At 44.5% G+C, this 16389-nt stretch overlaps 1 protein-coding gene across 1 annotated transcript in view; it reads right to left on the minus strand.

Annotated features, from left to right (window-relative positions):
• CALN1 (calneuron 1) overlaps positions 1–15629 on the minus strand; it is a 452352-nt gene extending 436723 nt beyond the window's left edge. The window contains exon 1 of the mRNA XM_068969439.1: positions 15507–15629. Coding sequence (XP_068825540.1) covers positions 15507–15629 — 123 coding nt within the window. The remainder of the gene's footprint in view (positions 1–15506) is intronic.
• Between the last annotated feature and the right edge of the window lie 760 nt (positions 15630–16389).

The raw sequence follows: 16389 nt of genomic DNA on the forward strand, positions 1-16389 counted from the left end.
GCATCCCTGAGAATGACCCAGAGAGAGAAGGAGACAAAAAGCTTTCTCCACTATGGGTAGGGGACATTTTGCAGATTATGTTGCCCTCAATAAAATAGTTCTCTTCTTTTATAAGGACCTATACTAAACTATCTCTGGGAATTACTGTTGGTCCTTGGGAGGGGACTGCTCACAAATGTGAGCATGCATGTAGATTCTCTCCAAAATTCCCCTCTAGGAGACCAGAAGACCACACGGAGAATGAAAGCATATGTAAATTTCAACTAACAGAGCTAGAAAAATTGGATGTCCATATGCAAAAAAAAAAAAAAAAACCAAGATACAGAAATTACACCTTTCATAAAAATTCAAAATGAATCATAGACATGAATGTAAAATGCAAAACTATAAAATCTTTAGAAGAAAATATAGGAGAAAATCTAGATGATCTTGCATTTGGTAATGATCTTTCTAGTAAAAGCATGATCCATGAAAGAAAAATTTGGTATGTTGAATTTTATTAAGATTAAAATCTGCTCTACAAAAGATACTTTCAAGAGAATGAAAAGAGAAAACCACAGACTGGAAGAAAGTATCTGAAAAGCATGTATCTGATAAAGGAGGTATAGCCAAAATATACAAAGAAATCTTGATAGTCAGTGATGAGAAAACAAACAACCCAGTGAAATAGATGGGACAATTCCTGAATAGACACCTCACCAAAGGAAATATACAGATGGTAAACAAGCATATGAAAAGATACCCCACATCATATGTCATCAGGAAATGCAAATTAAAATGAGATACCACTGCACACCTATCAGAATGGCTAAAACCAAAACCCAAAATGACAATACCAATTGCTATTAAAAATATATATAAAGCAAAGGGAACTTCCGTCCTGCTGGTGTAATACAATTATGGTACAGCCACCTTGGAAGAAAGTTGGGAAGTTTCTTAGAAAGCTACAGACAGTCTTAGCATACTCCTAGGTTTTAGCCAACTAATTTGAAATCTAATGTTCACAAAAAACCTGCATGCAGATTTATATCAGCTCAGTTCAGTTGCTCAGTTGTGTCTGACTCTTTGCAACCCCATGGACTTCAGCACACCAGGTTCCCCTGTCCATCACCAACTCCCAGAGCTTATTCAAACTCATGTCCATCGAGTCAGTGATGCCATCCAACCATCTTATCCTCTGTCATCCCCTTCTCCTCCCGCCTTCAGTCTTTCCCAGCATCAGGGTCTTTTCCAATGAGTCAGTTCTTTGCATCAGGTGGCCAAAGTATATAGCATATTTACTTGTAAATATATTTATATATACATATGCAAATCTAAAATATATAGATTTATAGCACCTTTATTCATAATCACCAAAACACTGGATGCAACAAAGGTGTCCTTTAATAGGTGAATAAACTATGGTGCATCTATGAAATGAAACATTATTCAGCAATAAAAAGAAATGAGATACCAACCCATAAAAAGACACCAATGGATCTTAAATGGATATATGTAAATGAAAGGAGCCAATATAGAAAGGCTACATACTGTATGTCTCCAATTATTTGACACTCTGGAAAAGACAAAAATATTGAGATTGAAAAGGTTTGTGGTTGCCAGAAGTTCAGAAATCAAAGAGAAAGGTTGAAAAGGTGAAGTTTAGGATATTTTTTGGGCAGCAAAACTTAATATTCCATATGATATTATAATTGTGGATACATGACAATATACACTTATCAAAATCCATTTAACTTCAGCATAACGATTGAACCTTACTGTATGCAAATTTTTAAAAAATCGTTTAGGATATCAATAGATTTTCAGGATGGAATCCAGAATGTGGCAAATCAATCTATATCACGCATGCATATGAAACAACCTCACAGAAGAGACAGGGAAAGTGCAGACATAGGTAACTCTGGAAATGAGCAGACTCTGAAGAATTTTAGTTGGTAAAACTGTTTCCCACAGGTGTCAGTCAGTCAGTTCAGTCACTCAGTCGTGTCCGACTCTGCGACCCCATGAATCGCAGCACTCCAGGGCTCGCTGTCCATCACCGACTCCTGGAGTTCACTCAGACTCACGTCTATTGAGTCAGTGATGCCATCCAGCCATCTCATCCTCTGTCGTTCCCTTCTCCTCCTGCCTCCAATCCCTCCCAGCATCAGAGTCTTTTCCAATGAGTCAACACTTCACATGAGGTGGCCAAAGTACTGGAGTTTCAGCTTTAGCATCATTCCTTCCAAAGAAATCCCAGGGTTGATCTCCTTCAGAATGGACTGCTTGGATCTCCTTGTAGCCCAAGGGACTCTCAAGAGTCTTCTCCAACACCACAGTTCAAAAGCATCAATTCTTTGGCGCTCAGCCTTCTTCACAGTCCAACTCTCACATCCATACATGACCACTGGAAAAACCATAGCCTTGACTAGACGGACCTTTGTTGGCAAAGTAATGTCTCTGCTTTTGAATATGCTATCTAGGTTGGTCATAACTTTTCTTCCAAGGAGTAAGCGTCCCACAGGTGTATGTGTTAACAATTCTGATACTGCTCTACATGTTAACACAGTTAAACAAGTAGGGACTTCCCTGATGGTCCAGTGGTTAAGAACCTGCCTTCCCATGCAGGGGACACAGGTTCAATCCCTGGGGAACTAAGATCCCACATGCCGCAGGGCAGCTAAGCCTGGGCATCACGACTAGAGAAGCCTAAGCGCTTCAACGAAGACCCAGCACAGCCAAAAACAAACAAAAAAACCCACAAGTAAATGGATGGTGGATGGTAGGAGCCAGACTTCTCTCTGTTGGAGTGAGAGTTTACAGGTAAGAAAGGGGAGGATGCTAGAAGGATCTGTGTTAATGCAGTTGAGTTGGAAACATCAGTATAAAGCTATATTTAGCTTGATACAAGTACAGATGCTACATATAGAAATATACATAGATATATGTGTATATATATAGGTTAATATTTACATAAATATTTTCTTGTTCTGTCAAGTGACAGGACCTGGAAGCAACAATGCTTCAACGGCAACAAGCACGCCTAGGGCTCAGATCTTGGTTTCTAACACCATTCTCTAAGAAAAGAAACCAGGCCAGGAAACTGGGTCAGGAAGTACACAAGATGAGCTTGGAGCATTCTGTCATGCCCGGAAATAAGAAAGTGTTCAAAGGCAAGAGCCAAGAGCTCCCAATGACCAAGGCTGCAACCATTTGAGCCACAAAACTAAGTCGTATGGCATCATCACCTACATATAAATATCCATGAGTCCATACTATGAAAATACATGGTTGCAAAGCTAAATAGGGAAAAAAATAAAATCTCCTGTACAAAATAATTCCAGATAATCTATGTAGATGCTCTGCCTTCATGGAGATGGGGCACGACTCCTCATCTCTTGTGTAGCCAGTGCAGTAACTTCCTTCCAAAGAATACAGTATGGAAAAAAGAGAAAAATTAGTAACTTTGCAGTGGAGAATTCTGACAAACACATCTCTCTTCTGGGGATTCCTTGGCGTTGCCCCTGTGACAGACCAGCCGCCTCCTCATTCAGCGTCTCTGCCCACCGCGACTCAGTGAGATCCGGGGGATCTGCCTCCATCTACTCTCCACACATTGAACCAGACCAGAGATGACATCCTGGGGCAGGGGCCATGTCTGGTGGGCTCCCAAGGTCCCCCAAGGAGGAGTGAGGTCGGAGCCTCTGTCCTCAGTGCTGACCTCAGGCAGCCCTGGGCGCCAAGCAAGATGGAGGCAGTGCATGCCTTCTCTCTCCTGCCTCTTTCTCGTTTCTATGAGAAATGAAAAGCCAGGAGAAGAGGCTGAGAAAGGCACCAGACAGGAGTTCTGGGGGACTCTCACTCTTGGAGGCTCGAGGACAGAGTCAAGGGGCCCATGAATTTGGGTGGGAAAGAGTATACCTTTATTTTCATCAGTCTCTAAATGGAATCTAGCATTTCCTTCCATTCTGAACTCAAGTCTCATAGCTCAGTGGAATTAGCTGTACTGTGGCTTTGCCACTAATATTTTCCTACCAGGTTACAGTTGTCAGAATTATCTCCCCATGTTGTTTACACTTATGGCCACAGTATTTCAAAATTATTGTTGTTATTACACCCACTGCCAGATCTTACTATTTAACACATCAACAAGGAAGCACATGTATTATTATATCACCCATTTGTTTTGTTTAATATTGCCACACTGTACTTAAAAATAATTGATTTCCTTTATTGGTCCCTTGAATATTCTATTTCATGCATTTAAAAACACAATTCACAGGCTTCACCAGACTGCCAAAGGGATGCAAGCATGAAAAGTCTCTCTAAAAATATTTTTATTTTTTCTAAGATTTCTTTGTAGATGGTAGTTTTTCCCTACCTTAAAATTATTTTTTCTGACTCTAAGAAGATTTCTTTGAAGATGGTAAATTTTCCCTATGTCAGTTATTCCCAAACTTTCAGTAAAATCTGTGATTTATATCCATCTGCTGTGTGACGATGGCTGGGTGGGAAATTGAGAGGAGGCAAAATAAAAAATTGCACCCATACGCCAGCACTGCCCCTCCAGGGGTTGGTGACTCTGCAGCTGCTGCTTATCGGGAGAATATGGTGGCCCTCATGTGACTGGGAGCGAAGCTGCACTAAGCTGAGATGGTGCTAAGCTCTTATATGGGGGCAGGAACCAGAATCAGCTGTAGGTGGAGTGACTTACATACAGACCCAAGGCCTAATCTGTTTCCCTGAAGTATAATATGAGGAGATAGCCCGGGTAAGGGAATGAGACAGACCTTTGACCAACAACAACACAGTGGTACCAACTACTGCTTTTCTTTAAGTATGTTCCATCAAAGCTCTGTGTCACCAGGGCCCAATTAATTATACTCTGAGTGCCCCCTAGAGTTGTGGAATGGACCACTTTTTAAATTGATTAATTAATCCATTTTGGTCACACTGCACACATGTGGGATCTTAGTTCCCCAACCAGGGGTCGAACCCATGCCCCCTGCATTGGGAACACATAGATTCGTAACCAGTGAACCACCAGGGAAGTCCCTGCATCATGATATAGGTGGCCTGGCCACTCTCTCTCCTGGAACATACTTTATCAATTTTCCTGAAACCCTGTCCTGGTCAATGTCTCTGCCCAGGTGGCAAAACTTCCTCTACTTGCCAATGTGGATCTTTCTTCCCAGTTCCTTTTTCCTCCTGGAGTCTGGCACACACCAGGTGAGGGTAATTAAAAGGCAGACAAACACTTTCCTAACATAATCATGTTCTGAGTTATGCACAGGATTCTCCGATCATTGGGAAGATCCTTTATCTTGACTCTCCCCACCCCAACCAGCATCCTATTCTTCCATGCTGCTTGGGAAGAATCCAGAAGATGCTGAAAGAAGTGCAACACTGGGACGACCTAACAGAAGGGTCCAGGATCTATGAAGGCAGAGTGTGGGAGTTTTGAAATGTGGTTCCCAAATTCTTTGAATCTCCTCACCACTGATATGTGCTCTCTATGCCTCCACCCCCCGAATCCAGGAGGATTTGGACTACTTTGATTGCCATGATATGCCAGAGGCCAAGTCATAAAAGGCCAACCAGGTCCCAGCTGGTGCTCTTGGAAGGTTCATTTCTAGATGCTTGTCTTAGAAGCCAGATGCCATGCTGGGCAAAGCACAAGCCATGTGGAGATGTCATATGTAGATACTCCCAGCTGAGCTGGTCCTTCAGCCAGCCCAGGCACCAAACATATGAGTCACCAAATGAGCCATCTGAGTCTTTCCAAAAGAGGCACCAGACATCCCAGAGCAGAGATAAACCCCCACTGAGTTTCTGACCCAGAGTCTCCATGAGCATAAGATGTTTGTTGGTTTACACCACTGAGTTTGGGGTGGTTTATTGCAAAGCTGTAGTAGACGGACTAAGAAGAGACAGAGGTCCAGGAAGAAAAGATTCCTGCAATGGCCACATATGGACCATGGACAGAGAGCTGGACGTGGCTCCGAGGGGAGAGTCTGGGGAAGCAGCACCTGGCAGGACAGGCCTGAGGGTCCTTTGTGCCCCTCCAGTCCCCTTTGAACTCTGTGATGGGCAGGACTGCCTTAACCTTAAGGGAAAGTGCTGTTTTCTACAGTCTTCTGCTGATGACAGCAAGTCTGTTAGGGCATAGATTCCACTGCCTCTCCCTCCCCCTGCCCCACTTTCCCAATAGGAGTAAAATGCTCAAATTAAAATTTGATACAAACACAGGGAGCATGCTTGATGATTTAGATCGGGTCCGGGAATCCTCCATTTTTTCATAAAAGAGCTTCTGATAATAAAAGAATGATGAGGTGATACCCCAAACGTTCCCCTGCAATCAAGAATCTGCTTTTGAAGCCCAAGATTTTTGTCCTAAAAACTGGTGTCCTGCACAAGAACATATCAAGCATGGTTTTAATATTAAACCATCTTCAATTACCTGCCATAAGGTGAAGTGGACATTGCATGAATGGGTACCCTGTTTATCCAATGATGCTAAACATCCTCTGATCCGTTGCTGCATCCCCCATGCAAATGCCAGGAGGACAAGCATATAGCATCCTAATACCCACAGCTCTGTCAAAGAAGTCAGATTCCTAGGGGCCAACTGTGTTACTGAGCATGGGGCACTTCTTGAGGAATGCTTATTAATGTCAGTATTAAACATCAATTTGTGGAATGTTTCATAAAAAAAAAGAGTGAAATAATGCCATTTGCAGCAACATGAATGGACCTAGAGATTATCACATGAAGTAGGCCAGACAAAGACAAATATTACATACTATTACTTAAATGTGGAGTCTAAAGAAAGGATGCAAATGAACTTAGGTACAAAGCAGAAATAGACTCACAGACTTTGAAAACAAGTTTATGCTTACTAAAGAGGAAGAGTGGGGGATGGATAAATTAGGAATTTGAGATTAACATATACATATTACTATATATAAACTATTTAATAGATAATGAACAAGAACCTACTGGTATAACACAGAGAACTCGACTCAATACTCTGTGGACTTACATGGCAAAAGAATCTGAAATAGAATGGATATATGTATATGTATAACTGAATCACTTAGTTGTACACCTGAAACTAACTCAACATTGTAAATCAACGATACTCCAATATAAAATAAAATTTAAAAATTTTTGAAGAATTTGTTTCTTAGAAAAATCATGCAGGAAATAATGGATCCTGAATGAAAGAAGATTTCCAAGAGACTGAGTTAGAGAATCTCCGGGATAGTGCAAGAGTGATCAAAAATTCTCAGCTAAGATCATTTGTAATATTCTCTGTAGAGTCCAGAATTTACACTTTGGCTGTGCATGTAGATATTTTTTCTTCATGAAGACTATGTTCTTGATCCCATGCCCCCTCACTCCCTAAGAGACGTACTCCATTAATTATCACCTGCAAGCCCTTCTCCTCTCTTGCCTCCTTCCCCTCCATTCCAGTGTCCCCTGTCCTCAGAAGCCCTTCCCTTAGGTAAACTGGTACCTAATTCTGGAGAGCAATTTGGCAAATCTAGCAAAAGGAAAAAAAAATGTATATACTTTCTGACCCAGAAATTTCACTTCTAGAAAATTTATATTTAGATATACTTGCACAAGTTCATAAGGATAAATAGAGCTGCTCACTACAGCACTGCCTGTGAGAGCAAAAACAGCAGCCTAAACAGCCAGTGAACTGGTGAAATCAATCACAGTACAGCAGAAAGGATGTTGGCAATAAACTGTTGAATGAAAAAAAGCTTGTGGGGTAATGTGACCACATCAGTGAGAACAAACTGCGTATTTAGATGGATATAGGTTTATTTTTTCTAGGAATATTACACAACTTCAGGGGATGACATTCACATTGTATTCTTGTTTTATAAGGGAATGGCATACCCTGGAGCTGTACAACTGCCTGGGTTGTGTGTGTGTGTGTGTGTGTGTGTGTGTGTGTGTGGTAATGCTTCAAGGCACGCCCTGTGCATGAATTTATCCTAACACATAAACACTATGGTGAATATCAATCCATCTTCTCCATGAGCCTATAACCTATAAGAGGAAAGGAATCATTCATTTCAATTCCCAACACCCAGCACAAAGCCTGACACATCAATTATTGGTGTTTTTGTGAATATATGGGTATTAGCATTCTTTGGACCCAGGAATATCAGTTATGTATCATTTCTATAGCATTAGGTATGCCCTAGGAAGAGGAAATAAACACTTAGTAGGTGATTTCTTCACCTTTACACACACCTATACACACATATTTACTCATATCCAGTGTTCCAGGCTCAAACTGTGTTTGGAAAAGTTGATTTAAGCCAAGATAAACCATTTTCTTTGCAGTAGGATATCTCTAGGATTTTAATATGCACTGATATTCTCTAACAAGTAGATATGGTGAGGAGCATCATCTGAACTTTACTGACCATGAAGCACTTTTAGAGGAATATTTATTAACATTGATGTCTGAGGATCATCAATTTGTAACATGCTGTATTAGAAGAATCACAAAGGAAGTAAATAGGTCATGAGTGAAAGGAAAATTTCCACGAGATAGGGTCAGACACTCTCCAGAAGAATGAAAGAGTGATTAAAAGTTTCTTAACCTAGACTGGCAAATCATTTCAGGGTGCAGGATGCTTGGGGCTGGTGCACTGGGATGACCCGGAGGGATAGTGTTGGGGTGGGAGGTGGGATGGGGGTTCGGGATTGGGAACGCATGTACACCCGTGGCGGGTTCATGTTGATGTGTGGCAAAACCAATACAACATTGTAAAGTTAAAAATAAAAATAAAAAAATTTTTTTTCTTAACCAAGATCATTTGAAATTCAGACTGGATGGCTGGACCTACTAAAGGAGAAAGGAAAAGATCTGACCATCCTAATAAGAGTGCGTGAAGCATGCTTGCTGATGTGAAATTGTGTCAGCGGAGGAGAGAGGAGATGAGTGTTGAGCTGTGTCTGACTCTTTGCGACCCCATGGACTGTAGCCCACCAATCTCCTCTGTCCATGAGACCCTCCCAATTCTTCTGGGGACCTGGGTGAGCTGTTAGTGAAGGTCTCAGGGAGAAGGGAATTGGGGTAGCAGATTCCTGGGTCCTACCTGAAAATTTTCTGATTTAGTAATACATACATAAATTTTGTACACTCACCAGATCAATTTTGACCACACCTTGGCATTGGTCCTTCTGCTTTAACACTACCCCTTGTTCCAGTCAGAGCAGGATCAGTGGCCTGATGGGGGAGAGACCAGATTACAGCAAGGGAAGGCTGAGTAGTGAATGAAAAATGGAGAAATGGAGCAAGTGTAGGCAGTTTTTCCAAGAAGTTCAAAGAACTTTTTAAAAGTTCATACCAGGGCTTCTCTGATGGTCCATCTAGTGGTTAAGAATTTCCCTTGCAATGCAGGGGACACAGGTTCGATCCCTGGTCTGGGAAGATCCCACATCTAAGCACACAACTAAGCCCCTGCACCACAGCTACTGAGCCCGTGCTCTGGAGTCCGTAAGCCCAACTACTGAGCCCACGTGGAGCAACTAGTGAAGCCCACGTGCCCTAGAGCCCGTGTTCCACAACAAGAGAAGGCAGTGTAATGAGAAACCGCACACACTGCAACTAGAGAGTGGCCTTCACCCTCCACAACTAGAGCCACAAAGACCCAGTATAGCCAAAAATAAGTAAACAAATAAAATGTTGTTTTTTAAAAAAGTTCGTATCAGCCCTTTATTTTTTTTCCAAGATAAGTTGCATCAGAACAAATGTTTATGCTTAGGGAAAGATGAAAGAAGCTGAAGAATAACCAAGGAGGAACAATTGCTGAAATAAGGCCCCTGAAGAGAGGGTAACAGGGGGCAGATGTCTCGGCTCATGCGGCAGGCGGTCCTCACCCTGGTGAAAGGCATCCTCCTCTACTCTAATGGGCAGGGAGTGGCAAAGATGAACTTGGATCGGAAAATGGGACAGAGGTGCTCAGGAAGTTGAGAAGTTTCCTCCTGGGGCCTTTGTTTTATTTGTGAATGAGGAAGTGGCATCATTCTTAGATGAGTGGGTAAGGGGTGAAACAGTCACGGTGGAGAATGAGGAAGAGACCTGGCTGCTTAGCCCCAGTGAGGACCCATTGGGGTTGAAAGCTATGAGTTTTGAGGGCCACCTACCCATGTCTTGTATCCATGTAAGGTTTTCTCTGCATCCTGAAATAGGAATAACAGTGTCAAACACCATCAGGGAGGTTGTCAAAGAGGAGAGCATGGCAATGTGAGGTCTCTGCAGTTGAATTTGAAGTAACATGAGGTAGAATTGTTGCCTGGTCATCCACATGGTTTTAGCTTCCTCCTATCAGGACTCTGGGCAGATGAAAGACAGAAGCACTAAGATATTCAAGGAGGACGGGGGTGAGAGCTGACATGCTATGAAGGTTGAGCAACAGGCCCCACAAGTGAAAAGTCTCACTGTTCATTTCAAGGGTCCTGAGGGACCTCCCCACCCCTCCCAAACACATGCAAACCTTGATCCAACCAGAATGGGTCATCTCTTTTTTGTTCTACATACTGGGATTTCCTCAGAAGACTTATCTAGAGAGGTTTTATTAGCAAAAAAAAACCCAAAAACCCTGAACACCACTGATGAGACCTAACCTTTCCATTCAACCCAATAATGAGCCAGAGGCCCCCAGTGAGTTGACGGACGTGCCCATGTCAGCATCCTTCCACAGAACCATCCTGTGTGTGCTCTCTCAAGGATGTAGGCCCAGAGCTGATGCTTGGTGATGAGACATCCTTATTAGGGCTGGTGACATGAGTGCTGCTGAGGTCCAACAGAGCTCTGCATTGTGGGGAGGGAAGAGCAGTGGCCATAGTGGGGCCACGGAATTCCCTGGGCACCTGTTAGGGACTTGAGGAGGAGAAATGAGGATGCGTGAGCCATGGGCAGGGGGGAACTCGGGTTGATGATTCCAACCTAACTAGGGAAGCCAGCTTAGTAATCAGGCAATAAAACTTTGAGTTCCATCTGCCTCTCACTGCGCAGGACCTTAAATCATGGAGGAGTTTATGGGTCCTGTTTATGAAGAGACTCTTTTTATAAGCTATTCAGAGAAGGGGTGGGAGGGAAAAATAGGGAGAGAAAGATTCCCTTTGAATTCTCATTGCTTTCAGAGTCAGCAATTTAATGAGTCATACATTCTAAATACTTGCTTTCTCTACACATTTTCATTTCAAAATACTAAAAAACAATTTGTTTGGAACATGGGCTATTTTTAGCTCATATATCAAGAGTGCACATCCATTTCTCCCTATATTAGAAAAGCTCCCTTCAGGTTGGGTTGGAGGAGCACAGTAGTGGGGCTGTTTATTAGCAGTAGATTGTTGAAGCTACCTGGGCATCTCTCTGCTCCCTGGGACTCTCTTCCAGTTGATCTCCTAGACCTGCTGACCACTCACGAGTCAGCTCCAGACTCAGAAGAGTTTCAGATCTCAGAATCTGGACAAAGGGGAAGAGCATCTTTCCAAGCCTCCAGCCTAAAACGTTAGTACCTCGGCGGGCCAGAGACGAGCAGGGATCCACCGCTGTGGGTCCCTGTGAGACGATTCAGAGGAGAAGAGAAGGAACATTCCCATCTACAGGTCATCTCCTCCAGATCCATCAGGAGAAAGCCTGGCCAAGACCTAGGGATAGACTGTCTGGGGAATCTGGTAAGCTGCCAGGCTGACAAGCAGGAGAACAGGCGGGGAGGAGGCTACTGGGTACTGCCTATCCGGTTCCTGCCTCTGTGTGAGGTCTCTCTCCACAGGTCACTGTGGTGCCCCCAGCCAGCTCCAGCTACCCCACTGTTTTTGTCCCACCAGTGATCATTCACTCCTCTGGGTCTCCTGGGGACCACCTTCTTTTAAAGGCTCCAAGGACTTCCTTGGTGGTGCAGTGGTTAAGACACCATACTTCCACAGCAGGGGGGCGAGGGTTCCATCTCTGATCAGGGCATGCCTTGTGGCGTAGCCAAAAAAAAAAAAAGCATTCAAAACTGCCTATTCCTAGTTTCCATTTAAATTGATATCATTTACAGTTTAAAATGTCTACAGATTATCCTCAAATTAATACAGAAACACAAATTAATGTTGGGCTACCCTGGCAGTCCAGTGGTTAAGACTTTGTGCTTCCAATTAAGGGAATGCAAGTTCAGTCCCTGGTCAGGGAATTAATAGTCCATGTACCATGCAGAGCAGCAAAAAACAAAAATAAAAAAATTAAAATAAAGGCAAAAATATATAAATAAAGTCACTAACTTAGAGCATGACTAGCAAGTATCTTACCAGCACTTCATGGACAGCTGACCAACTTCAATAATGGAATACAAAACCATTATGTGAAGGACCTGGGGTGAGGAGCTGCTCGACTGCTCTGGTTGTTGTCTGGCCACCATTTCCATCCATGTATTTATAGTGGAAGCAGCCATGCTCATACCCACTGACCCTCCTCCCCTAGACAGTGTCGACTTCATCAGGAGAGGGCAGCCATGAGGGTTTCCCAGGTGGCGCTGGTGGTAAACAATCTGCCTGCTACTGCGGGAGATGGGAGAGATGTACGTTCGAACCCAGGGTCAGGAAGATACCCTAGAGGAAGAAACAACATCCCACTCCAATATTCTTGCCTGGAAAATTCCATGGACAGAAGGGCCTGGCAGGCTACAGTTCCTGGGGTCATGAAGAGTCAGACACAATGGAGTGCTCATGGATGGGCAGCTATGAGCCTGTTCCCCCAGGGAATTTTGAATTGAGACCATACAAGTTCCCAGTTGAGGCTGACTGCCAAATTGGTAGCTATTTGAAAGAACTAATTTTCACATGGACAGAGAAACCAGAGAGATGAAGACCAGCAGAAAACTTCCATGGATTTTCTACATCCCTGAGGCTCTGGATTCTCTGAGACATGTTCCCCCACCATCCACCCTTGCCTGGATCCTCTGTTGGAACGTTAGGTGTTTCTCTTTTCACTGAGGTAAGTTTACTGAATTTCCATTACTAGCAACCAAAATGGTACTAGGAGTTGGGAAAATGAACCAGGGCAGGAAAATGGAGTGTATGGAGGAGACTCCTTCTGACTTTCTAATTTGCTGACCCTGCCCACATCAACCACAGCCACGTAGGCCCAGACAGTTTTTCAGGTCTGAGGCCCCCAGTGCCCTGTAAGCAAAACCCAATACTCATACTTTATCTGAAGGAGGCTCCTAGCAAAGGAACTGGAGAACAAGGAGACACTGTACTCTGCAAGAACTCATTGCTGGAAAGTGATATGAAAACGTGTTCCAGGTGAGCTGTGTTCCCTCTCCCCTCCACGTCCAAGCCCTGGTGCAGAGACTGTGACCACCATCCTTCTCTTGGTCCTGTCTCACCCCTCTTCCTTTTAGCTGTCACTAAAGCTCTCTCTGCCCACTGCATAAAGAAATCTTTGAGAAATGTGTGCATTTGCCCCCAGAGAAGGAGTAAACAAAAGTGTCATGTGTACTGTGTATGAGTGGGGGTATGAATGTGTGATGAGAACAAGGCAGAGACTCTCAGCCCTGGGGTCCGGGTAGATTTCTTACTCTCCCTGCAAGGAGAAGTTGATGGCTTGGGAGGAGCAGATTCATTCCTCTTGGGCTACTGCTGTCCCCAAGAGACAAGAGAAACTAACCTGCCTAATTCAAGACCATCACAATTCTGGCTCCAAAACGCGAAAACCCAAAGTCACTGGAACAAATAGGGAAATATTTTTAATGTGGGTGTGTGCTGAGTGAAAAGGGTTTCAACTACATCTGACTTCTCTGTCTGTTTGTGGCATCACACCTCCACATTCACGAAGGTGGGCAACTCTCTGTATCCTCTGTAGCATCAGCCTCATCTGTCATTTGCCACAGACCCTGTAGGACATACAAAACCATTTCTCTGTCCCAATCCTTACCCTCCTTCCCTCAACACCACCCATCTCCCAGGGCAAGTGCCCAGGATGGGACCGCTTATCCCAGCCTGAGAATAAACCAACCAGGAATTTCATCTTGGACTGGACTTTGTCTCCTGCTGGGGCTCCTCTTTGGCTGGGGAGGCCCAGGCCAGGTTGTCCTCTGACTCCTGACCAGCCTTCTGAAGCAGACCCTTCCTCTGAGCCTGCCTTCAGTGTATGGCATTCCAGTTTCATGTTGCCCTGTTCCAGACCTGTCCTCAGAGTTGATGAGAAGGGCACACCTGCAGGCCAGCGTGCCCTTGGCCAGGGGTTCTGTCAGCTCCCACGCTGATTCCCAAACAGTGAGCTGTAATGGAAAAGGTTCTGCATAGATTCTTACAGTATCCCGTGCTGGGCCCTGCAGTCCAGCTCCCAGTTATGGAGAGAAAGTGCTGAAGTTCGGGAGCTCTACTCATCAGAAATGTGTTCACTTCCTTTGGGCTTCCCTGGTGGCTCAGATGGTAAAGAATGTGCCTGTAATGCAGGAGACCTGAGTTTGATCCCCAGGGTCAGGAAGATCCTATGAAGAAGGGAATGGCAACCCACTCCAGTATTCTTGCCTGAAAAATCCCAAGGACAAAGGAGCCTGGCAGGCTACAGTCCATGGGGTCGCAGAGACGCAGACTTCCTTTAGTTTGCCATAACCCTAATCATGAACTCATGGCCCCCATCGTGAACACTCGTGGCCTCCACTAGGAGCCAGTGGCAGAGAGGGCTGGAGATCCCATTCCAAACAACCTTGGGGAGACCACAGCAGAACATACGCATTTCAAGGACTCACCCAGACCAACTCCTCGATGTCAGCATCACATAGATCAACATTTCCTTCTACACAAAATCACCCAGAGTTAAAATTCCTCTTGAGCCATGAAAAACCAAGAAAAAGAAAGAGCTCAAACCTTGGAAGCCTGTGGCTCAGCACACACACAACCCCTCCCCCTGAGCTGACCTTCTCACCCATAACCAAGGGAGTGGCAGGGTGATCTAATGGTTAGGAACAAGTTTTTGTATTCAGAGATGTGGGTAGGAGTCCTGGATTGACCTTTGCCTTTGTGATATGGCCTATGTGATGCCGTACCAACTGTCTTACTTTTCCCCTGCAAAAATGGGGTTAATAACACCCATATGGGGTTGTTGTGCAGCTTAACTGAAATTATCTATGTAGAGCTCCCACTTCTATGCTGCCATGGAATATGCACTCAATAAAATGTATCTGTTGCTTTTTTTGCTAATAAGCACCCCCTCCAACTTGATCAGTCCCTGATAGCATCAGCTTTCAAACCCATCCCCTCACCCACCCACACAACTCAGATTTAATTAATGAACAGCCGTCAGGCTCAAGATAGATCGTCAAATCTCTGGCCCCGCTGGGACATGCATCCCCTTGGGACCCCTCCCGGGTGTCCTGTCCCTGGACACTCAGCACAAAGGCTCCCAGCCCCCACACCACCCCCTACCTGCGGGCTGAACACAATCAACTCCTGAGCAAACATTCGAGAAAGCTCGTTTCTCCGGGGGGTTGGGGGTAGAAGACTTGCCAAGTGGGGAAGTCGGGGGCCTGGGTCCTCGGCGGCTCCTCTCCCCCTCCAGGGGCTCCTCTGCCCCCCTTTTCCTCATTCTCAGGCTTCCCCTCTCCGGGTTGCTCAGGCAGCCGCATCGGGGGTCCAGGGCGATGTTTTCAGAGAGATTTGTGAGCACATCAAGGGAACGTCAGCGGAGACACTGAGACTCTGCAAGGAGTTGACAGAAACTTACTGCCTGCGCAGCGCTGGTGGGTTATTTACTCAAAGTCAGTTGCCTAAATAATTCACACCCTCCCTTCCGTGTTTAAACAGGACAATGATTAGAAACACAATCCTGGCACAAGAAATATAATTACAGTTGTGACAGATGTTTAGTTATTAATAAGGCCTCAATGTCACCAGAGGGTATTATTGCACAAGAAACCAATACTGTGCCTTTGGAACCGACCTTCATATTTACAGGTTCTTTTCCACTCCCACTCCCATGGGCTTTGCTGTGGTGTCAGCTATGCAGAGGGAGCCTGAATAGCCAATGTGATTGCAACTTGCAAGAAAGCCCAGCACCTTGCCAGCAGAATTTGTTTCCTGGCAGTTGACATCGACAGAGCCACAGAAACAAAGTGTATATGTGTGGGGAGGGGTGCAGTGGAGTTTGCAGAGCCATCTAATGGAGTGGACTCTTGCCAAAGCTCTTAAGCATGTGATGCTGCTCGCCAACCCAACACAACATCATCCTATCTTCCTTAGACAAAGCAAAGAGCATCCCAGACTAAGTGGCCCTTTACCAACTCTGGTCTAAAGTTGCTTCTCATATGTATAGAGCCTCTGGGTTGGTTTGATGTCATCAAGTGGTGACTTCCTCTCACTCCTCCCCTGACCCCAGACATCTGGTCA

This window comes from Capricornis sumatraensis, chromosome 3, assembly GCF_032405125.1.
Source record: "Capricornis sumatraensis isolate serow.1 chromosome 3, serow.2, whole genome shotgun sequence".
NCBI lineage: Eukaryota > Metazoa > Chordata > Mammalia > Artiodactyla > Bovidae > Capricornis > Capricornis sumatraensis.